This window comes from Clinocottus analis, unplaced genomic scaffold, assembly GCF_023055335.1.
Source record: "Clinocottus analis isolate CAN_PGR_092001 unplaced genomic scaffold, fCliAna1.0.p SCAF_13, whole genome shotgun sequence".
Taxonomy (NCBI): Eukaryota; Metazoa; Chordata; class Actinopteri; order Perciformes; family Cottidae; genus Clinocottus; species Clinocottus analis.
Genome location: NW_027175854.1, coordinates 14902501 through 14927058, shown reverse-complemented (window position 1 = coordinate 14927058; position 24558 = coordinate 14902501). Strand labels below are relative to the sequence as shown.

General features: G+C 46.3%; 2 protein-coding genes across 2 annotated transcripts in view; one reads left to right on the top strand and one right to left on the bottom strand.

Annotated features, from left to right (window-relative positions):
• The first annotated feature begins 236 nt into the window (after positions 1 to 236).
• Positions 237 to 19401, top strand: vcanb (versican b). Its single transcript, XM_068574351.1, has 16 exons — positions 237 to 428; positions 1508 to 1574; positions 2858 to 3274; positions 5159 to 5333; positions 5501 to 5628; positions 6417 to 6713; positions 8679 to 9362; positions 11343 to 11527; positions 11864 to 13838; positions 14127 to 14240; positions 14351 to 14464; positions 15595 to 15753; positions 16215 to 16297; positions 16946 to 17090; positions 17522 to 17704; positions 17933 to 19401. Exons 2-16 carry the CDS (start codon positions 1511 to 1513, stop codon positions 18112 to 18114), a joined length of 4905 nt encoding a protein of 1634 aa, XP_068430452.1. The 5' UTR covers positions 237 to 428; positions 1508 to 1510; the 3' UTR covers positions 18115 to 19401.
• Positions 19402 to 21635: 2234 nt separating this feature from the next.
• The window catches only part of hapln1b (hyaluronan and proteoglycan link protein 1b), a 3983-nt gene continuing 1060 nt past the window's right edge, over positions 21636 to 24558 (bottom strand). The window contains exons 3-6 of the mRNA XM_068574149.1: positions 23859 to 24022; positions 23228 to 23426; positions 22827 to 23129; positions 21636 to 22354 (exon numbers count right to left, since the gene is read on the bottom strand). Of these exons, the coding sequence (XP_068430250.1) occupies positions 22065 to 22354; positions 22827 to 23129; positions 23228 to 23426; positions 23859 to 24022 (956 nt within the window). The 3' untranslated portion in view covers positions 21636 to 22064. The remainder of the gene's footprint in view (positions 22355 to 22826; positions 23130 to 23227; positions 23427 to 23858; positions 24023 to 24558) is intronic.

Below are 24558 nucleotides of genomic sequence, written 5' to 3'. Positions count from 1 at the left end.
AGTTGTCTTTAAGGAACTGAAACAGAGGAGTGACCCTCTAACGTCTCTCCTCTCGGGCTTCCCCTTTACCCTCCCTCTCTTCCTCCCTCCTTCTCTTCCTCTCTCCTTCTCTTCCTCCCTCACTCCTCCTCTGGGTGGTGTGTTACAGAGGGAGGCGTGTACATGCCCCTCCCCTCCCTGTGTGACAGCAGCGTGTTGAAGGGATGTGAACTCACAACCTCCTGAGAGGAGAGAGAGAGAAGAGAAGAGGGAACAGAGGAGAAGATAGAAGAAGAGAGAGGAGAAGAGCAGCAGCGAGCATCTGCAGGAGACGATCCTCTGAGACGATCCTCATCCTGAGACTTCCCTCTCTCTGGAAAGTTAGAAGATAAAACGACAACCAGGAAGAGGATTTAATATTTTATTTTTATTTATTTAAAACTTACGAGGTAAGGAGACGTTTACATGATGGAGTTAATGCACTGAATATTCTGAAAGGTTTTAGAACACGTGATTTTTTTTTGTTCCACTTTGATCATTGACTCATTGATCAGGATTTCCCTCCATTCTAAACACCTCACTGAGAAATGAGAGATGAAGTTATAAATGTTGAACTAAATACGAAGTACACAGTGATAATACACAGTTTTTGTATTTAAAGTAGTATGGGTTAAAATACTCATAAATATGAGTTCATGTACATTTGGTGCATAATATGTTTGCAGAGGTGAAAGTACCAAACAGGAAGTTAATACATTAAAACATTTATTAAATATGTAATTTCACTTTTTAATTTAAAGTTGAAAATAATTTTCTGGTTTCAGTTTCTTTGAGATTCACAAAGAAAATCACACATTGTTTTTGTTGTCTGAAACATTAAATTCAGGATAAAAGAAGACTATTATTTAATTTATTAAAGTAATAATCAGCTTATGAAACGATAATAAAAAAAATCATATTTTTAAAATTAAAAAGTGAAAGAAATAGAAGTATTATGAGCAAAATATACTTAAAATGTGCAGTAAAATTACACATTAAGCAGCATCAATAACCCCAACAGTAATATTATGCATCATAATGTATTATTCATGTTTCTTGCTGAAGTAAAGTTTCTCTGCTGCAAGTTACCTGCAGGTCATGACATCGCCGCTTTGAGAGCCAATCACAGTGCGGTATGAAAGAGACGTGAAGCCGCTGGTCGATTCTGTGTTTCTGAAACATATCCAGAAAGAAGATTACAACTGTTTTTGTGTATTTATGTTTTAAAAGTATATCTGTAAGAAAGAAAGTTGTGAGTGCAGCAGAAATGCTCCCATCACTGCTGTCATAAAAGAGAGAGAGAGAGAGAGAGAGAGAGAGAGAGAGAGAGAGAGAGAGAGAGAGAGAGAGAGAGAGAGAGAGAGAGAAAGAGAGAGAGAGAGAGAGATCAGTGTGATAAAAAGAATGCAGTAAAAAGTACCTCCTCAGCAGATTTAAGAGGTACAAGTACCTGAGGTTGCATCACTGACTCCTCCCCCTTTGTGTCCAGGTGATGCTTCTGCTCCTCACTCACTTGCTGGGCCTCGCGAGCCTGAGTGCTGCTCGCCCTCAGCCAGGTGAGCTCATCTTTCTCACCCTCCTCTTCCTTTCTCTACCTCTTCCTCACTTTCTTCTTCCTCTCTCTAATTCTTCCTCACCTTCCTCTTCCCCACTTCTCTCTCTTCCTCACCTTCCTTTTTCCCACCTTCCTCTTCCTTCCTCGCTCTCTCTTCCTCTTACTATCTCTTCTTTACCTTCCTCTACGTCTCTCTTCTTTCTTCCTCTCTCTTACTGACTCTTCCTCACTCTTCCTCTTCTTGTCTCTACCAAGGTAGACACACGAGACACACACAGGTCCAAATATGACAAAGTGGAAAGTGATCATTACTCCAACACAGTGAGCGATGAACACATGCTTTCCAGTTGTTACACACACACACACACACACACACACACACACACACACACACACACACACACACACACACACACACACACACACACGGTTGATGCCAGAGTCTTGATTGCTGTTGTGTTCGCTGCCAGTTGCAGAAAAGTTCCCGTCTCTCTCCTTCGTGACTCGACTTCAAGTGTTCAGAGTTTTCTCAGAAGTTTCAGAGAAACTGAAAGTTTTCCAGGTCGAAGTCTGAAGACTCGTTTTCTTTAAAGAAAAATAATAATGTTGAATCATCTTTAGCTCTGGGAGATTGTTTTCACTATTTCACTTTTTTTGGGCCCAAAAATAAATAGGTTAAAAGTCATGACTTGATCCATAAAGGTTCAAGTTAGACGGAAACACGTTTAAACATATTTTCTCAAACTTCTATACGACCAGTCGCCCCTGGTGGTCAAGAGAGAGAATGCAGCTGCAACACAGAAAGCATAGACTTCTATACAACCAGTGGAGTCATCCCCTGGTGGTAAGGAGAGAGAATGCAGCTTTAACACATGAAGCATAGACTTCTATACAACCGAGTCGTCCCCTGGTGGTCAGGAGAGAGAATGCAGCTTTAACACATGAAGCGTTGAATTTACTTTAAATAACCAGAGGTTGACTCCTTAAAAAAATGCAGCTTTTACTTTGAAAGTCTTGATCTTCCTTTTCCTTTCACAACTTGCTCATTAACTTGGAATCTTTCCTCGCTTAACGTGTTTAAAACACTTTTTAAAATATATTTTCACTGAACAATGTTGCATTTTGTTCCCGTCTCCTCTCCCCGCATGTGTTGTGTCTGTTGTTGTGATGTTTCGTGTTTGAAACTTCTAACTTGCTGCTCGTCTCGACCAGAACTTCCTGTCAGAAGAGACGTGTTCTCTCAACGGGACCTTTGTGGTTAAATAAAGTATTCCTGTTCCGCAGCTCTGCCACACTCCGTAGCGATGCAGAAGCCTCATCGTCCGGTGTCCGGCTCCTTGGCGGGCCGCGTGGTTTTGCCGTGCCGCTTCTCCATCACGCCGCATGCCATGCAGACGCCTCCGCCTGGACCCCTCCGCCCGGCTCCTGCCGCCACGCGCAGTCCCGAGGAGGAGCTGAGGATCAAGTGGACGAAACTGCAGGAGGACGGGCGCGAGGAGGTGGTGCTGGTGGCCCAGGGCGGCGTGCTGAAGGTGGGGCAGGCCTACGTGAGGCGGGCGGCGGTGCCGAGCCGGCCACTGGCGGCCGGCGACGCCTCCCTGACTGTGGAGCGGCTCAGGGCCAGCGACGCGGGACTCTACCGCTGCGAGGTCATGCACGGGATGGAGGACACCCAGGACACCGTGAGCCTCAACGTCACCGGTGGGTAAAACAAGCGCTCCACTTTTATTGGTCAAATGGTCTACAAAGATCCAGATGTGTGAAGTTTGCAGACACGGCTGCTCAAGGTGCAGCATGTTGAATCTAATACTGTTGAGTAGCACGTATCAATATTTATACATTAACTATTGATCAAAATATTGTGCAATGTGAAAGTTGTCACACATCTTTCAGCTGTTTGTTTTGTTTTCTCTGTTTGGGTTCAACCACAGAGACGCCAAACGATGAACATGAGAAAGACTTGAAAGAGATTCAAAACGACGACAAAGAAACACAAAACATACTACAAAGAGATGCAAAAACACTACAAAGAAACACAAAAATACTACAAAGTGATTAAAACATACTACAAAGAAACCAAAATACTTCAAATAGATTCAAAAATACTCCAAAGAGATTCAAAAATACTACAAAAAAAACACAAAAATGCTACAAAGAGATTCAAAAATACTATAAATAGACGCAAAACAACAACAAAAAAATGCATAAAGATGAGACAGAGATGGACAACAACCATGCAGGACAAAAGCATATCAGGTGTTCCGACCAAAGCGCTCTGATTGGTGCATCCCTGTCCTGAACCCGACAGTGATTGGTCCTCCTTGTGTCGACTCGTAGTAACTATCACAGACTGGTGGGGCTCATCCAGTGGAAACCCCACAGCTCCCACACAGTTCCACAGATTCCACATTAAGGCTGAACAGGACTCTTTGTTGAGCGGCTCCACACAAAGACACTCCCTATGAGTGACACACAACTCTCCATGTAACAGCTCAGTCCATCTATTCACGACCTCCGGCAGCTCTGCCAGGACGATAATAATCCTCCATCCAGCTGAAGATAAAGGACCTAATGACACGAGACGACAGCGACGTGGAGTCTGAGGACGGCAGCTGAGATCGCTGACTGGCTTGTGTTTCTGACTGGCTTGTGTTTCCTTTATTGTCGCGTAATGATTGCTGGAGTCATCCGGTTTCTGTTGGGAACGAGTCTGCAGTGTGGCGATGTGGACAGGCGATGGACTCTGTGTGATTGGGTAGAAACCATTGAAGGACAGAACAGTGTGTTTTCCTTTATTTTACCTTTTTTTCCCCATGATGTCACAGCAGCAAAAGAGTTGCCAGAGCAGAGAAATATCCCTTTAGCAGCACGGCATGTCCACAGAAAGGTAAAGGTGAGGTACCCATCACTCCTGCCTCATTTGGTTTGGACTTTCTGACTTTTTAGTTTGGCAGCACACGATATGAGAAGGATGAGACCAAGTGTTTTTAAAGAGTGAGTTGGAAAAAACTCTGACTCAAAATTATTATCCAATAGGATGAGAGAGAGAAGATACGAGAGGATGAGAACGAATACAAGAAGTTGAGAGAAAATGTGAGAGGATACGAAAGGATACAAGAGGGTGAGAGAGGATGAGGATAGGATAGAAGATGTAAGAGGGGATAAGATAGGATACAAGATGGTGTGAGGGGATGCAAGATGATACGAAAGGATACAAATAGGTGAGAGAGGATGTGAGAGGATACAAAAGGATACAAGAGGATATGAAAAGATACAAGAGGATAAAAAAGGATACAAGAGGTTGAGAGAGAATGTGAGAGGATACGAAAGGATACAAGAGGATTCCTAGGGATACGAGAGGTAACGAGGGCCCGTCTACAAACCAAATATCGGGAGATGCTGTTTATGTGATACCCATCACTCGGACTACGAGTGGTACAACAGTAATCACGCAGCTAATTCACTCCCCTTCTGATTAACTTCTGACTGGCTTCCTCTCCAGAGCAGCCGAAGCTCATGGGTATCGTCGTATTTAGAGCCAAAACAACGGACGTACAAAACGTGATGTTCGTGATCCCTCTCCAGGTGTGGTGTTCCACTACAGAGCCAACAGCAGCCGCTACACGCTGGACTTCCCTGAGGCGGTGCAGGCGTGTCACTCTGCAGGAGCCGCCATTGCTACGCCCGAACAGCTCACGGCCGCCTACGAGGACGGCCTGGACCAATGTGACGCCGGCTGGCTCGCCGACCAGTCGGTCAGGTGGGTACCGAAATGTACATTTACCTGATGTTTCTTTATGTCTAGAAAATACTTCAAACATATTGATTTTTTGAAATTGCTCTGACAGAAAATGCTTTTTTTAAGGACCACATCTATCGACAGGAGTGACTTAGCAGGTACATTAACCTTTTTATCGTTTTACTCAGGTACCCAATCACAGCGCCCCGTCCCGGCTGTGCAGGTAATCTGATGAGCCGACCAGGAGTGAGAACGTACGGCGTCCGCGACTCCACGGAGGAGTACGACGTGTACTGCTACGTAGACCAACTACACGGTATATAGTACACTTGTACTTACAAGCAAAAACATTCAAGGGGATAGTTCGACATCGACATCGGTGACAAAGAGACACTACAGGATACGAGAGGGTGGGAGAAAACAAGGAGACACTACAGGATACGAGTGGGTGAGAGGATACAACACAATGAGAGGATATGAGAAGGTGAGAGAGAATATAAGAGGATGAGAGGATACAAGGAGACACTAGAGGATATGAGAGGGTAAGAGGATACGAGAGGATACTAGGATACAAGACATTCGTATCCTAGTATCCTCTCGTATCCTCTCGTATCCTCTCTAATTCTCTAGTATCCTCTTGTCTCCTCTAGTATCCTCTACTCTCCTTTAGTATCCTCTCATATTCTCTAGTATCCTCTTGTATCCTCTACTATCCTCTTGTATCCTCTCGTATCTTCTAGTAACGAGTGGATACTGGAGGTTACAAGAGGATACACTAGCATTAGCTTAGCATACAGACAAGAGGCAGGAGATAACACACCTTCTAGCTGATTAACCCAATGTATCTAATTTATTTTAATCGGCCCACAAACACCAACAGTTTGTTCTTTTAAGGGAAGTTAAATGTTGGAATTGTTTCTTTGACGATCCACAGTTTAACCTTCCGCCCATCGCTGCCGTCCACTTGAGTCCTATTGTTTGGCCGAGAATAATAATTAACTCCTGCACAGAGCGCCTCCTAAAACCACTTCAACAAACTAAATCTTTTCCTTCCGCTTAAATAAAGTAAACACTGTGTTAACTTTGTGTGTCTTCCGCCTGCAGGCGACGTCTTCTACCCGTCCTCCGTCAGAGACAAGCTCACGCTGCAGCAGGCCAGAGACGAGTGCCAGAAGCTCGGCACCGTGCTGGCGGCGCCCGGTCACCTGTACGCGGCCTGGAGGGCGGGGCTTAACCGCTGCGACTATGGCTGGCTGTCGGACGGCAGCGTCCGCTACCCCGTCACCGTCCCCAGGCCTCAGTGCGGGGGCGGCCTGCTGGGGGTCCGCACGCTCTACAAGTACGAGAACCAAACCGGCTTCCCAAACCCCGCCGACAGGCACGGACTCTACTGCTTCAAAGGTGAGACTGAAACCTGCTGCGCAATGTGTGAACCGCTTCAGCTGTAAAAAGAACAAAACGTCATTATCGTTCGAATTTCATCTTTCCGACCCTCCTTGAACACATCATGTGTGTATTTAGTGATAATTCATCAATAATATTTCAGTCTGATTTAATATTTCACACCAAATAAACATGAAACTCTGAGCTCCTCAGTGAAACTATGACTTCATGATTGATTTAACTGAGACCAACAGTCATGTGACCACAAACCAGAGTTATAGATGTGTATGTATGTATGTATGTATGTGTGTATATATATATATATATATATATATATATATATATGTATGTATGTATGTATGTATGTATGTATGTATGTATGTATGTATGTATGTATGTATATATATATGTATATATATATATATATATATATATATATATATATATATATATATATGTATGTGTGTGTGTGTGTGTGTGTATATATATATACACATATATATATATATATATGTGTGTGTGTGTGTGTGTGTGTGTGTGTGTGTGTGTGTGTGTGTGTGGCATTACCTGTGTTGATTGCCAGCTGTATTGCAACATCATTAAGTTGCGACATCATTACACTTATATAGTGCTTTTCTAGATACACAATGACGCTCTACATTATGTATTAAGTTGCGACATCATTAAGTTGCATACTAAAGTTGCAGCTTCACAAACAGCCGTGTTTAAAAGTGTAAAAGCAGCAGAGCAACAAACCCAAACAAGAGGAGGAGGATAAACTCCCTGGTTCTTAACGAGGGGAAAACCCAGCGCTGCAGCACAGAGCAGCAGAGAGGGGGACAGCTCGCTAATGCTTCACAGCTGGAGTGGGGACTCCCTGGAGGAGCATCGCCATGAAGGAACCAGAGGAGTTATAGTCTCTGTACGTTATGAAGAACCTCATTATACACTTCACGAGAAGGGTTAATAGCAAACAGACGCTCCACGTGGAGGTGCTGTGGGTAAAGGTGCTGTGGGTAGAGGACTGCAGCCCAGCCCAACACATGACCTCATGCACGGGCAGAGCTGATCTCAGGCAGGGCTGCAGACACCAGAACTAGTACCCAGCTTCTCCACCCGCCTGACGCCACCTGCCTGCCAATACCAGTCTGACACCACCCACTTAGCACCACCAGTCTGACACCACCCATTTTACCCCAACCACCTAACACCCCCTTCCAACACCGCCCACCCCAAAGATGGAGTCAGGCTTCATCGTGAGTAACTGTTGTTGTTCTGACGTCACGGCGGCCTCTCGTTTCCTTTTATAGCGCTAAGCTAACGGCAGTCTGACAGACGGCTGCGAGTTTAGCCTTTTCCAGATATCACCGTTTTATTTTTCTAGTGAGTCACTGCAGCACTGATTCATTCTGTAAACATTTCGTCTTGGACGTTACTGACCGGACTGTTCCCAGACCCTCTCTCAAGGCCAGTTATGTCATTAGATTGTCTTAGGCTGATTTACAACCCTTATTAGACCGTTAGAATTTTTAACATGATATATATTGAGACATTGTGACTCGTCACAGAATCAGAAATGCAACATAATGCTTAACAAATCGCACATACTTGACTGCCCCCAATCACTCACAGTTACCTCTTAAAATACATAAAACACACAATCAACAGAATCTCTCATGACGTCTTGCACTTATCCCAGAGATAGTTTTGTCTCTGCCATGTCCATGAGGACAACAATGAGGACAGAAATGAGGACAGAAACGCACAGATAATTCACACAGAGTTTTATTAAGTAGGGGAGAGTTCACCCATGCGTTACACGCCATGAAACAGCATTCTCTCTCCTGACCACCAGGGAGGCAACTCCTCTGGTTGTATAGAAGTCTATGCTTCATTCGTAAAGCTGCATTCTCTCTCCTGACCACCAGGGGACTTCTTTAAAACGCCCCTCTCTTCTTCTTCTCTGTTTCCATATCCTTACAGCTAAACTACCGGAGCCGACTACCACGAGTCCACCGATGACTCCAACACAGCCCGACCCATCAGGCGCTCCCAACACTGCAACACCCGGACCCGTGGTCCCTGATAGAGCTGCCATTCAAACCGTAGAGAGACCTTACACGCCCTCGCCGGACCAGAGCATCTCCCCTCACACCACTTCCATGTCAGACGACTACGACGTTCGAGATTTTGACCCGAGCAACGTAGAGTCGGTCCCAGTTCGAGGGGACGTCCTGTTCCCGATGCAGATTCCCCCGTTACCCACCACGCGCTCGCAGCACCCTCAGCTCGACATCTCCCAGGGGGGCCGAGGGGAGAGCGGCGGCAGCGGGGAGGCAGGCAGCAGCGATGGCCGCTCCAGCGGGGCTGAGTTGACCCCGAACACGTCAAGGCCACATTGGATTCTGGAGACCACCGTGGGGTCCGAGCCAGGGTCGAACACATTGAGACCACCGCCGCAGATCCAAACCCCAGAACCGGGCCGATCGGCTGAGGCTGGAGAGGTGGGGAAACAACCGGCAGTGGTTTTTAAAGAGGACGTCGTCGCTGGAACCGCATCAGCGTTTGACCCTGACTCATCCCTGGTCGTTCCTGTGAAGGATGGGTATTCATCCACATCGCCCATCCATCTCATCATCGTCAATGTGCTCGATCACAATCAGTCAGGTAAGCTAAAGAGGGGACATACTTGATGGTTGGCGTCCATGTTTGTTTTGGGACAAGAACACTTGACTGTTGATGTCCATGTTTGTTTTGGGACAAGAACACTTGACAGTTGGTGTCCATGTTTGTTTTGGGACAAGAACACTTGACAGTTGGTGTCTGTGTTTGTTTTAGGACAGAAACTCATGACGGTTGGCGTCCATGTTTGTTTTGGGACAAGAACGCGTGACAGTTAGCGTCCATGTTAGTTTTGGGATAACAACACGTGACAGTTAGCGTCCATGTTAGTTTTGGGATAACAACACGTGACTGTTGGCGTCGATGTTTGTTTTGGGACAAGAACACGTGACAGTTGGTGTCTATGTTTGTTTTGGGCTACAAACGGTTTTGGGTTTTGAACACGTGACAGTTGGCGTCCATGTTGGTTTTGGCATAACAATATGTGATCGTTGGTGTACATGTTTTGTGTTGACCTGCCCTGAACTACAACTCATATTCATATTTTCTCCCATGTTTACTGTGACGTGTTTCTCTTCCCCACCTTTCATAAGCCTCGTGCGCTCTGGGACCCGACATTCTCGCGTCTGAAACAGTTCCATCTTTCAGCAAGAACATTTATACTTCATTGTGTTTAGACTCTACAGGAATCTGCTGAGGCTTATTTAGTTATGTTTGTTGTTCACGCAGGAAACAATAGAGAGTTTTATGCTTTTGTATTGATACCATGACAGTTTCTCTCTCTCACACACACATTATGTTTGCAGAGCCAGATGTGGTAAGTAATGGAGTCAGTTTTCTCCGTTTGGCTAATGTTAGCATACTGTAAACACATCACGGCGTCTCCATTGGGACAGCAGCCCCACAAAGACCAAAACACATCACAGCTAAATACTCTTTTGACTTGATTAGCGTCTTCTAAAGATCTCTTTTTTTATAAATATCTGCAGACAGCCGACAACAACCACCAATCTGAGCCCTTAATGGTGTTTTCCTCCGGGGAGCCTGACTTTCCGTGACTAACAACTTTCCCAACAATCTATTCTTCCCCTCGCTTGTTTGTATCACCATGGAGGGATTACTGGGCCAACTCACCAGGCAAAGGCCCAGCGGTCCCAGTGCTCAGGGGCCCACAGTCCGGGCATCTGGTTCCTGACATTTGTTGTTAAACCGTCCTCACTTTTAGGCGCTGGAGGGACATAGTGCTGAGGGAACATAGTGCTGAGGGAACATGGGACTGAGGGAACATAGAGCTGAGGGAACATAGAGCTGAGGGAACATAAAGCTAAGGGAACATGGGGCTGAGGGAACAAACAGCTAAGATCAGGAACATATACAACTGACCCTGGTATAATGAGTTTACTACCAATTACATTTTTAACAAAGGATAAAGCGATCACAGACACACACACACACACACACACACACACACACACACACACACACACACACACACACACACACACAGGTGGTTGGAGGAGGAGCTTCATCCTCACACGAGGTAACGAGGCTCAGGAACTCTGCGTTTATGGCACGTTCTGCACGTTTCCCCTCTCCGTTCCCACGATATGGGTTCCATGTGTACCGTGAAGACACACTAGCACGCATTGTTAGAGAGCCGCCCCCCGGCAGCACACACTCACTGTTGACATCCAGTTTTAATAAAGCTGCTCTGAGGACGGTGTTCTTGGGGCTCAGGGTTGAAGCCTCCATGCTTTTTTGTTTATTCTGACGATTATGAGTACAAAAAACTGTCCGGCCAGATTCCTGGTCCTGTTTACCTTTTATTTTAATCTGCTCTTTGTTATTCCATCAATCGATTAAGTTGTTGACAAAGAGGAAAACATGAAGTACGGTATAGAGAAAGCTATGATTAACAAAACCTGCAGAGCTTTTTATTTATGACAAAGAGAAATATGACAAATGAGGAATAAAGTAACACAATCCTCTCTTTTGCGATGTTGTCTGCTTCCTGTTGGTCTCTAGTCACCAACATTCTGGACATCCTGAACCAGCCCCCGAAGGCCGTCGACGGCTCCCAGTTCCCCCAGATCACCGACCTCTCCCAGTTGAACAGCGAGGCGGTGCAGGGCAGCGGAGACACCGACCCTCTGGGCGTTTCCCCCCTCGACCTGCCGCCGAGCGTCAGCTTCGTCAACGGAAAGCACGAGGTAGCATTTCAGTGAGCAAGCTTCTGTTCTCGTCGGGTCCATAAACACATGTTGTGGTTTCATGGTTTTGTCCAAGTGGGTTTTTGTTGCTGCTTTCATCTTCTTTTAGTCTATTAATCGGTGACTTTGTGCCCTCAAAGTTCTGATAACTTCACCAGAAGAATTCCTTTACGTGCATCAAATATTCCGTTTCGCTGGTTACTAATCTTAGAATGCTTCGTTTCATCAATTAAGGCTGAACTCTGATTATCCAAATGAAATGTCTGATTTGAAGAGCTGTTTCTTTGACGTAATGATCAGACGTGAACATCTAACACGCCTCTCTGCTCCAATCAGGTGACATTTGAGGCGAAGCTGCCGGAGGAAGCCAGAGGAGACCAGTTTGAGACGGCCACACCTGTCCAGGTGCAGGAGGTGGAAGAGGACGAGACGGAGGATGGGAGTGTAACTCCCTTTGACTATGAGGCCATCGAAATCCAGACAGAAGAGACGCCCACGAAGGAGACGCCTGCAGAGAAGACACTGACAAAAGAGACGCCTACGAAGGAGACGCAGATGAAGGAGACGCCTGCAGAGGAGACGCCTAAAGAGGAGATGCCGACAGAGGAGACACTTAAAGAGGAGACGCCTAAAGAGGAAACGCCGACAGAGGAGACGCCCAAAAAGGGGACACTGACAAAGGAGACGCCGACAGAGGAGACGCCCAAAAAGGGGACACTGACAAAGGAGACGCCGACAGAGGAGACACTGACAAAGGAGACGCCTAAAGAGGACATGCTAACAAAAGAAACGCTCGCAAAGGAGACACTGACAAAGGAGACGCCTGCAAAGGAGACACTGACAAAGGAGACGCCTGCAAAGGAGACACTGACAAAAGAGACGTCAACAAAAGAGACGCCAATGGGGGGGATGCTTGAAGTTGAGACGTCTGCAAAGGAGACACAGACAAATGAGACACTGTCAAAGGAGACGCCGCTTGAAGAGACACCTAAAGAGGAGACACTGGCAAAGGAGACGCTGGTAGAGGAGACACTGACAAAGGAGACACCTAAAGAAGAGACACTGACAGAGGAGACGTCTACAAAGGAGACGTCTACAAAGGAGACACTGTCAAAGGAGACGCCGGTAGAGGAGACACTGACAAAGGAGACACCTAAAGAAGAGACATTGACAGAGGAGACGTCCACAAAGGAGACGTCTACAAAGGAGACACTGTCAAAGGAGACGCCGGTAGAGGAGACACTGACAAAGGAGACACCTAGAGAGGACGCAAGTGAGACGGTCCTTCTTTCACTAGCCAAACCCCTAGATGTCGTCCCAGAAGTCAGAACTCGAGCACCAGGTGATCAGACCACCACCACGACCCCACGCGGCCTCCCCGTCTCCGTCGGGGTCTTTACCTACGAGGACATGGAGGGCTCCGCGAGGGAGGGTTCTGCAGATGGGTTCCCATCTACGACCCCGGCCGCGGGAAGCCGCTCCTCCGTCATGACCGACGAGACGGAAATCGGCGGGACGGAGCCTCCTACGGAAGCCAGTAGGGGGACCCAGACAAAAACCAGCACACGGATCCGGACGGAAGACTTCGAGGGGTCGGCTTCCGGAGAGGACGAGGCTTCGGGACAAGAGGCGTCGGGACAAGAGGCGTCGGGACAAGAGGCGTCGGGACAAGAGGCGTCGAGACAAGAGGTTTCGGGACAAGAGGCTTCAGGACAAGAGGTACCAGGACAAGACCCTCCGGAGATGCCCGTCTTTACCAGTGCGCCGCCGCCGGTTTTCTCCACCCTCGGCCCCCAGCCTGCACCCATTGACCTGGTCACAGAGGCGGGCTCAGCACCCGTTGACCCGGTCACAGAGGCGGGCTCAGGTGAGGAGCAGCTGTCCGGGGAGGCTCCCAGACAACAGGGTGGTCCGGTCGACCCTCCCAAAGGGGTCACCGTTACCGTTTTACCAGATGCAGCAGCTGTGACTCCCGGAGGCCGGACCGGACTCCCTCAGCCCGACCTCGCTGCCGCCGAGTCCACGACGAACAAAGACCAACACCACCCACCACGGGCGGAGGAGTCCACCACGCGCTCCACGCAGCACGACACATCGCCCCTATACACGTTCGACCACCGCGAAACCCACTCCGTGCCCCAGTGGGCTCTGATCCCGGACCCCGCCGCCACCCCTCTGCCCGAGAAGGGTTTTGAGGACTATGACTCAGAGATGACCCCGCATTTGGTGGAGGCGCCCCCCCAGACGCCAAAAGAGACCCCGGTGACCACGGAGCAACCGGATCCTGAGGTCAGCCCGGTGGACGTCAGAGGTACTGAATCTTTATTTTACACCAGCTCACTGGCTTAAGAAGATAATTTTTAAGCATAAAATTAAGCTAAATAAATGATTTAATGACACATTCATAAATAAGTAAATATCTAAATAAAAAGCTATGCAAATAACTAGATAAATTTATAAATAAATAGACAAATACATATCCAAAAATATTTCTGAGAGTCAGTCTGTCAAAAGTTCACGTGAATAAAGACCGACCCATAACTGTGTCTGGTTCTGTGTCTGGTTCTGTAACTTGTTATGGTGACGTGTCGTTTCTTAGACTTGCTGCCGTGCTCGTCCAGCAAGTGTCTCAACGGAGGATCCTGCTACGAGAATCACACACAACACATCTGTGTCTGTGCACCTGGATACACTGGGCCTTTCTGTGAAGCAGGTACACACACACACACACACACACACACACACACACACACACACACACTTACATATATATATTGTAATGTACTGACAGATGCATGATAAACTGCTGCTGTGCGCCTGCAGAGGTGGATGAGTGCCGGTCCAACCCCTGTCTGAACGGAGCCACCTGTCTGGATGCAGTTGGCTCCTTCAGGTGCCTCTGCCTGCCAAGCTACTCAGGAGAGCTCTGTGAGCAAGGTGAGCTACAAGGTCGAACTCAAGGTGATGTCTTCTATAAGGTCAAACTCAAGGTAATGTCTTCTAGACATTGGCTTTCGCAACTCAGCGTTGGGCAAATTTTTTGCCAGAGTTGAAATATTTTTTTAAAAATTGCGAAAACGGAAATATTTGCAATGCTTTTTCACGTCATTCGTGCCACCCACCGAAAAATTAGCTTCTTCGCAACCATTCGCGTTTGTGCATTGACTTTAGATGTAATCTACTTGCGCGAATATTTCGCAACTCTGTTGGTGTGAACACTACATTAAGGTCAGATGAGCTGCTGTGTGCTAGAAAGGTCAGATGAAGATGAACCATAAGATGTATGCGATACAATAAAACACGCTATATTACAATTTTTTGTTATATTGCAATTTTCTTAAATGTTATGTTTAAATATGCAAATTATAACAATACTTATAATATTCTGAATTTAATGAAGAAAAATGTAATGTGTTCAAATGGATTCAACACATTAAACTACATTCTAACTGCATCACCTTTGTTTTCTCTCCATAATACTAAACATGAATAGATGTGACACACACACACACACACACACACACACACACACACACACACACACACACACACACACACACACACACAGGTGCAGGCCGGTCCTCAGAGTGTGCAGCTCTGGGCGTCGGCTCCTCTGCAGATTAGTTCCAGCTCTGCTTCAGTGTTTCTGGTTACTCAGAGCTTCAGACTCCGGCGCTCATGTTTTCCACTGAAACTCTTTAACATGTTTATGAAGAATAAAGTCCCTTTTTAGTTTTATGTTTTTATAGTTTCGGCTGATGTTGTGAGTGGTAACACTGAACTGTTAGACACAGACACACAGAGAGACTCCAGGTGTCTCTCAGACCAGGAGGCTGATGATTAAAACCCTGAACTCCATCTGAAGAAACAAAACATCTATTGTACAGCTGTGTGTGTGTGCGTGTGTGTCCAGAAAACTGGAAGTTATGAAGGTTAATTAAGTCCAACAGACTGAGCTCATTTAGTAAGAAACCTCAACTGTCTCTCTCTCTCCTGTAGAAGCTCTTCTGGGCTCAAAAAAGCAGAAACTCTTTGTGATGCACAACTCGTTCTCGTCCTCCCTGCAGACACGGAGGTTTGTGGGTTCGGGTGGAAGAAGTTTCAGTCTCACTGCTACAAGTACGTCACACACCGCCGGACGTGGGACGCCGCGGAGAGGGAGTGTCGTCTGCACGGCGCCCACCTGGCCAGCATCCTGTCCCAGGAGGAGCAGCTGTTCGTCAACGGTAAGCTAAAGCTGCATTCTCTCTCCTGACCACCAGGGGGCGACTGGTCGAATCGGATTCTACCGTAGAACAAAGACTCCCAATCTTAGACCCACGTAGCTGTAGCCTGATTTATGTAGACATTAAGACTATTTTTGTCCGCTTCATGAACTGACGACTCCCATTAAAGCCTTTTATAGCTGCTTCACAGCACTTTAGGACCTCGCTGTGTTTGGAGCTCGTATCTGAGCTCCGATCCACAAAGACGTTTAGAGAGATAAAACAAAGAGCTTCACGGAACCCGGCTCTCGGTTTAATGGGGAACCAGAGACGTGACGGACTCCTTTACGATGGCCGATGTTCCACAAACTTGTAAATCAACTTGTCGTCTCCTTGCTCGAAGTCCCGGTGGAGCGGTGCTGCTTTTATTCAACATTAAAGAGAAATAAAAGTCTTTAAAGTAGTTTTTTTTACCTCCGCAGGTCTGGGCAGCGACTACCAGTGGCTCGGCCTGAATGACAAGATGTTCGAGAGAGACTTCAGGTGGACAGACGGAAACTCGATGGTGAGACGCTGGAATGCACATTGAGCATTCTCTCTCTTGACCACCAGGGGGCGACTCCTCTGGTTGTATAGAAGCCTATGCTTCATGTTTTAAAGCTGCAACCCTTTTTGTTTCACAGAGGTGGAGACAGACTTTTATTGTTTAAAATCCAAGAAAAAAAATCTGGAAGGTTGAATCATGTAAACAGACAATAGAAATATGTTTTTATTTTACAGATATAACACAACATATTGCGTTGACATGCACGTAATTTGTTGAGCAGTAATTTGCGGCCGCATTTCATCATCTGCAGAAACTTGAAACACAAGTTGTTTGTATTTTCTCCATCCCGATGACGCAACCGTCCAACACTTTGCTCAGCTGTTGCAGCGCGTGAGCAGCATGGGGTGTAATGTGTTACCACTTAGCAGGGAGGCCCACCCTAATGGGGAGGGGGGTGGAGGGTCTCCACATTCACATTCATGTTTGTGTGCTTTGTATGTACAGTGCAGAACGCTCTCAGGAGTTGTTGCCTCAGCGGCGCCACCGTCTGCTCTCTCATTGAGGCATTTTTTATTTAATCGGTTGATTTACAAAACATTGAAACTTTCTAAAAACCCATTTACTCCGTTTTCCTGTCATGAGGTAGTCTGAATCTTTGTGTCGCAGCAATACGACCACTGGAGGCCGAACCAGCCGGACAGCTTCTTCCAATCGGGGGAGGACTGCGTGGTGATGATCTGGCACGAGGGCGGCCAGTGGAACGACGTGCCCTGCAACTACCACCTGACCTTCACATGCAAGAAGGGGACAGGTACGCCACCTGGAGGCACATGCATATAAACAGAAATATACAGAAATACACAGACATATACAGAAACACATGGAAAATACACAGAAACAGACTGAAACGGAAATACATAGAAACACATGGAAATATACAGAAACACACACAAATATACAAATATATATATACATATATATATATATATATATTTACATATATATATATATGTTTGTATTGTGATGATTTTCTTTTAATGCAGGTAATAAACCCAAATCAATGACAGTAAATTTGATGTTCACAAAATACAGTTCATAGTTGAACTGTTTTTGATGTCAGTGCAGCTGAACACGGATCAAACAAGTTGCTATAACGTCTTTACGACGTGTTATAACCTCCGTGGTGCGTTCACAGATGTACGATAAAATCCGTAACTGGAGGTTTCTACTCTCTGCCCTCAGTCTCCTGTGGACAGCCCCCCGTGGTGAAGGACACCCACGTGTTCGGGGCGGTGAGGCCTCGCTACGAGATCAACACCCTGCTCCGCTACCACTGCAAGCAGGGCTTCATCCAGAGACACGCCCCCACTGTGCGCTGCCGGGCCAACGGCCAATGGGATGCGCCCAAAGTCACCTGCACCAGCCGTGAGTGTTGAGCATCACGAGGCCGCTCAGCGTTTAGAGGCTGTAGAGGCTCTGACCTTAATTTAAGCATTAGAGCCACTAGGATGGCCACCCCGTGTTCAAATGAAGGAACTACATGTCCAGATTCACCCAGTGTTTCCCTGAAACAATAAACCCCATTTTGGCTCCAACAGAGGCGTTTGCTCACTTTTTCACGCCCTTCATTGTTTGCCTGATCTGTCTTCTCAGCCGCGACCTACCACAAGGCTCTAACACTCCGGCGGCGCAACAACCAGAGCAACGAGCAACAGAACCGGCACCCTGACCACCACATCCACCACTATGAGAGGCACCAGGAAGCCAGCCCGAGCCCCGGCTTCTTCCAGAGCCACTGGAGTCCCTCCCTCAGGGACGACCGGGAGAGACGCTGAGGGTAAACGAGCCGAGCGGTGGCAGCCGGTCCAGAGGCATCGACAGACGGAGAGACGCTGAACTGTCTATCAATGGCTCTGTGGAGGACGGGGGACGTCTTCCTCCTGGTCCTGGTCCTCGCTCCTTTGGATTGTGCAGCACATGGGACCTCCTGCACAAACCCGCCATCTTTAAATTGTCATTTTAAGTTGCGCTGACCCAATCAACAATTATCTGACCGTCTGAAACTTTGGGCCGGGTCTCGTTTTAAACAATGCTGGTGCCTTGAAAGGGATACCGGTGCCAGTACTTCACTGGATACCCATCGTGTGAATGGATGTTGCTGCTGAGGTCACATTTATTTGAAGAACGCTTGTGATTGGCTGCGAGCCAAACCACATCAAACTACATCTGAGTACAAAAAGGTTCCAGGTATTGGGTACTGGGTTATTTCTGTCTGTACCTAAAGGCCCAAAACACACTTTGATGCAACGTAACCTTGATGATCCTACTATAAAGGGGCCCCAAACATAAAAACATGGATCCATAGTGTCAGACTCCACAGGGGTCCTTTTATCAGTGAAGCGTCCATCAGAGCCTCCCCAGTAGTTTTAAGTATATCGACTATAAAGAGTAATTCATCTCTTTAAATTATTATCAGAGGGCATTTTTTGATTGGTTCAGTTTCGGCTTGTTTACTCATTTGGATCCATTTCTACTGGCTGAAGTCGTGTAGATTTTATTTTTTTTTAAATATTTTACCTGCATTTTATTTTATTTTTATTTTTTCAAACAAAAGGGAGATATAAAAGGCGGCACAAGAGGAGATTATTAATTATGATAGCGTGCGCTATTAATCATAGGATATATATATTCTAAATACTATACGAAGCCATATGAATTTAACTTATTGTATACTTTAAAACTATGAACGGACTGTGATGTTGGATGAAGGTTATTGGAGCTAAAGAGGTTCGAATCCAACGAATTCTCCACTAAAACATTTCCTCCATCTTTGAGTCGGGTTACGAGCTCAACGATTAAATAAATGCTGCTTTCTGCTGCAGATCTGGAATCTGGGATTTTAATCCAACAAATAAAGGGAATGTGAAAATTGTGCTACAAGATTAGTTTTGTGACCTTTGTGCATTTGACCTCCTCTTCGTGTTCTTGGTGCATTTTCCTTTTGACACATTGTTTGTTGTTCTTATGCATTTGTACTGTTTCTGTCGTCACGAGCTTATTTTCATGTAATCGTTGTTTCTTTATCCATTTGAGTTGCTGTAAAAAGAAAAGGTTTTCCATCATCTTGGTTTCAGTGTCGTTTCTCAGCTGTTTAACCATCACAACACAACCTGTGTGGTTTCATTTCATACCACTTTATTAAGACTGTATTTTTCTTTTTGTCAACTTGTGAAAAGACCAAAACCAACAACATATTGTTTTACAGTTATATACAGTTTTAGGTTGAGGCAACAAAACCAACAGTTATAAGTTAAGGTAACAACACTAACCGTTTTAGGTTGAGGCAACAAAACTAACCGTTTTAGGTTGAGGAAACAAAACTAACCGTTTTAGGTTGAGGCAACAAAACTAACCGTTTTAGGTTTAGGCAACAAAACTAACAGAAATTGAGGCAACAAAACTAACAGTTGTAGGTTGAGGCAACAAAACTAACAGAAATTGAGGCAACAAAACTAACAGTTTTAGGTTAAGGCAACAAAATAACTAAACCAATAGATTGCATTTTGTCGACTCTTTCTCGATCTGCCATGATATGTGACAAAGCGTCGCCAACATGCCGTCACTCGGGTCCTAAAAACGGCATTGTGTGTTTTTTGGGCAACGTGCTGTATTTCAATTACAAAATCCCCCGAAAGCAGCAAAGCAGCACCATGAATGGCCTCGGTGTTCTCTGGAAACATGACTGCATCCCTGAGGAACCCCACCTGATAGCCAGCAGTCTAATCACACCCTGAACTCTGCTGACTTCTTGTTGGCTGCAGTGTGATGCATTCTGGATAACAGGATAACTCAATGAAGAGACGGAGGCAGAGTCCAGGTTCATGTACAGTTTTATTATCCTTTTGTCGTCGGGGTCCCGAAGTATTCTTCTGAATGCTGCAGCTTTTAACAAGACGAGCAAAACTGGTCAGATTATACACAAAATAAAATGCAAAAGATGTGGAGTTTCTGGAGATTTAGGAGGAATAGGTTGACATTTTGGGAAATATAATCGCTGAGAAGTGTTATATGCTTAATATATAGCTTGAGCTTGCAGCCGCTTAGCTTATCTCAGCATAAAGGGGAAAACAGCTGTTTATGCTAAGCTTAGCTAATCGGCTGAAGCCTCAAATGTCAAACTAATTAATCCCTTTAACACATCAACATCAACACATTGTCTGCAAACTCTTTTTACAACAACGGACAAAAACACAAGTAAAAAAAGGAACAAATCATTGAGCGTCGCAGTCCTGCAGAAGACTCGTCAGCATCTTGTTCAGTAGAAGCAGCACTCGTGTGCTTCAGCCAGTCAGTCCAGCTGGTCTTCAGTTAGCAGTGCGGCTGATTGGTCAGTTGAGTGTTGAAGGCCGAGCCAAGCCGAGCGGTCTCAGCGCCGGGGGCCGAGTGGATGACCTCAACCAGAGTCGGAGGCCAGCTGGGGCCGCGTGCGGTGGGCTAACACTGGATCAATGTGCAGCCGCGTTCGTCTCTGAGTGCCGATTCGCTGGCTGTGTTTGTGTTTGCGTCTCGCTCACCGGGTTCAGAGCCTCTGCAGAGCTGCAACAGCCATCGGGAAGCCGGGCTCACTCGGGCCTGGCCGAGTCCCGTCGGTGACCTCAGCTTTCGTGCGTTACGTCGAGATTTAGCTGCAAAGTGCTCCCTTCACTAATCGTACGCTGGAAATCTGTAATTCTTTGCCTTTTTTTATTGACAAAATAATAATAAACTTACTTAGTTAGGTTCAGGAAAAGGTTGTGAAATACTTAGATTAAGGAAAAGATTGTAAAGTACTTAGTTAGGTTCACTAAAATCTGTGACGACGAACGTGAGAACTTCAGCGTTGATGTCGGGGATCCCGTGAGTCAGATCAGTGGCGTTATGCACGGAGGCTCAAGGTCGCATCGGGGCTCTTTCGCTATAAGAAACTACAGGATTCGTATCAAAAATAGCAGTTTTTCAAGGCGCTACATGGAGGTCTAGGTAGCGAGAGCTGATCTGAGAGCTGCTTTGTGCTGGTAGAAGCTAAACATGCTCTGAAGTCTAAAGGTGAAGCCGAACAGAGAGGAGCAGCTGTTTCTGTCCACGCCAAACATTTTGTGTTGCTGCAGACGAGACGACTCGTCTATGTTCAGTGCAAAAGTCTTCTTCTGTACCGCGGAGGCTTTCTGCATTCGCTCCACCGTGGTTCTGTCACGCTTCATGTAAACAAACCAAAGAGACTCGGAGAGTTCGGCCAATAAGACGAAAACAATAAGAATAATGTAAATATTTCTACAGGATACATTTTTTTTTTAAATAGCCGTAAACATAAGTACATTTCTAGATACTAACATTCTACTTAGAAAACATAAACAATGTTGGATTTTCTTCAGATGTTTGGTATAAAAACACAAAATACTTGATGAAGTACAAAGCACCAGTCGTAGCACCTTGTGTTCTGCGTGCTCACACCTGATGACATCACATCACCTGATGACATCACTATCACAGCTGTTCAGTTGTGTGGTTTCTTCTCATATGACGTGTCCTTTGAATATGACGGTATGGCTGTGAACCTTAAATATGTGTAAACTATCCTTCAGAGTATCAGCTAACAATGTCGTACAGTTTCTATAAAGCATCACAGTTTAAATGTGTTCACTAGTGTGTGTGTGTATGTGTGTGTGTGTGTGTGTGTATGTGTGTGTGTGTGTGTACATGCCAGTGGGTGTGTGTGTGTGTGTGCATGCCTTTGTGTGTGTGCAGCTCAGTTGTGGCCCTTGAAGCAGTACACTCCGTACAGCTTGTGCTTCTTGTCGGGAAAGCCGCTGAACCTCACGGCGGCCTCCGTGGGGCTGCAGCGCCGGCGGGGGCGGGACACAGGGTAACGGACGCTGCCGTCGGCCAACCAGCCGGCGTCGCAGCGGTCATAGCCCAGCAGCTTCCAGGCGGCGAACATCTGGCCCACCTTGGCGATCTGAGCGCCGTCCTGCTGGCACGCCCTGACCGCCTCGTCGTAGGTCAGCTTCGAGGGGTGAATCAGGTAGTAGAACCGCCCTGCGACAGGAAGAGACGGACGCATTTCAGAATAAAAGTCCTGCCGTGTTTATTCCACCCGCTGCAAAGGACAGAAACTCAGTCCTCAGAGTTTGAGGCAACTCGAGGAGACGAGGTTTATGGGAAAAACAGAAAACGGCTTCATGTCGGGAAGTTTTGAGTTGGTCGCAATCTGCAGCTTCACCACCAGATGTCACCAGATCCAACACACTGGACCGTAAACACTGAAGTTTAGTAGAATGTTTAAATGCATTAATTTTACTTGTAGCGCAGTATCTTTAAATTGTGTCATTGTTAGTTTTACCTGTAACGATGTATTTGAACATTTTGTTACATTTACTCTTACTTGCAACAAAGTATTTTTTATTGTGTCATTGTTCTTTACTTTTTTGAGCCAACAGTTAAAGAGGCTTAACCCTCACACAAACACACACACACACACACACACACGCACATTCTCTCCCTCCTCTACCTTGGTAGTGGGCGGTGAAGCAGAACACGTCGTAGTGGTTCTTCTCTTTGTCCCTCAGGCCGTAGGTTCGAACCCCCGCCACGGTGTCCTTGCCCCCGCAGGGCTCCCTGGGGGTGGTGATGGGGTACTGCACCGTGCCGTCGCTCAACCAGCCGGCGTTGCACCAGTCCAGCTTCCCCCGCCACGCCTCGTGCAGCTGGTCGAAGGACGCCACGGTGGCGTCCTGGTCCCGGCACGCCCGCTCTGCATCGTAGAAGTTGAGGTTGTAGCGGCCGAGGCGCGGGAAGTAGGGGAAGACCACGCCTGCAAGACGGAGCGGAGGGCAGACAGAACCTCAGGGACAAGCTCCAGAACCACGACCCCAACAGACGTTTATATCTCGTGTCAAACAGGCGGCTCACCTTCTAGGTCCAGGGACACGACCACCGTTCCGTCTTCCAGCCCGTCGATGACTTCGCACTTATATCTCCCATAATCCTCCAGGGTGAGCTCCGTGATGACCAGGGAGGCGTCCATGGGGGCGGAGCCCTGCAGGTGGACGCGACCGTGGAACCTGCCGTAGCTCCGCTTGTGGTAGTCCATGGCGACAAACACGTCGTCCTGGAACGAGACGGAGAACATCGGTCTGTTTGTATCATGGTAGTGACAAAAGATCATAAAATACTTAGTTTGGTTCAGGAAAAGATCGTAAATACTTAGTCAGGTTCAGTACATGATCGTAAATACTTCGTTAGGTTCAGGAAAAGATCGTAAAACACTTAAGTTCAGGAAAAGATTGTAAAATACTTAGTTCGGTTCAGGAAAAGATTGTAAAGTACTTAGTTATGTTTAGCGACTCCGGTCACTTCAGGTTTAAAGGTCCATTGTTTAGAATCTATTGTCAGAAATGTGACATCATATTCATTGGCACGTTCAACGATATCTCACAAAAAGTTAGTCCTGGTATTTACACGCAATATAGATGAAAAGTAATACATATACATATATATATTGATATAATATATATCTGTATCTATATTTAAATAGAGATACCTCTCTCAGGTAGTCGGAGGTCAGCTTGGTCCATTTGATCCTCATCTTCCGGCTGGGAGTCAGTGATTGGTCCATCTGGATGCGGCACGGCAGCGTGGCGTTGCCTCCTCGCCTCGACACGACCTTCATCTGCTCCGCCGCCACGGAGAGCCGAGGCCGGTTCTCTACAGAACCAATGCAACAACATCAAGAACCAGACCAGGTTCCACACTAATGTGGTCTGTGTTTTGGTTTCAGAATATAAACTTTTAAAACAATAGTTTAAGATTTTGTGAAATGCAAAGATTTACTTTCTTTTAAAAGAGAAGCCGCGATTAGCCTAGCTTAGCATAAACACTGCCAGCAACACTGCAAAGCTAGCATGGCTCTGTCGACAGTTTCATGAGAAGCTAAAGCCGTGTTTGTGTTTCACTCTGATGACGTTTAGAAGCTGCAACGTTCACGACGGTCACTTGCTTGCTAACGAGTTACAAACAGCGGCTTTATCCGTTATATTATTAGTTAGCTGGTTATTAGGTGATGGTTATTAGTTAAATATTGGCTACTAAACTAGTTGTTAGTCACATGATTATTATATTAGTTAAAAGTAAGTTAAATTAGTCTTTACTAAGTTATGTGTAAGTTGTCAAATATGTATTTCCTGGTTACTGGTTTATTAGTTACTTGTTTACTTAAACTAACATGTTTAACTATTCCTGTT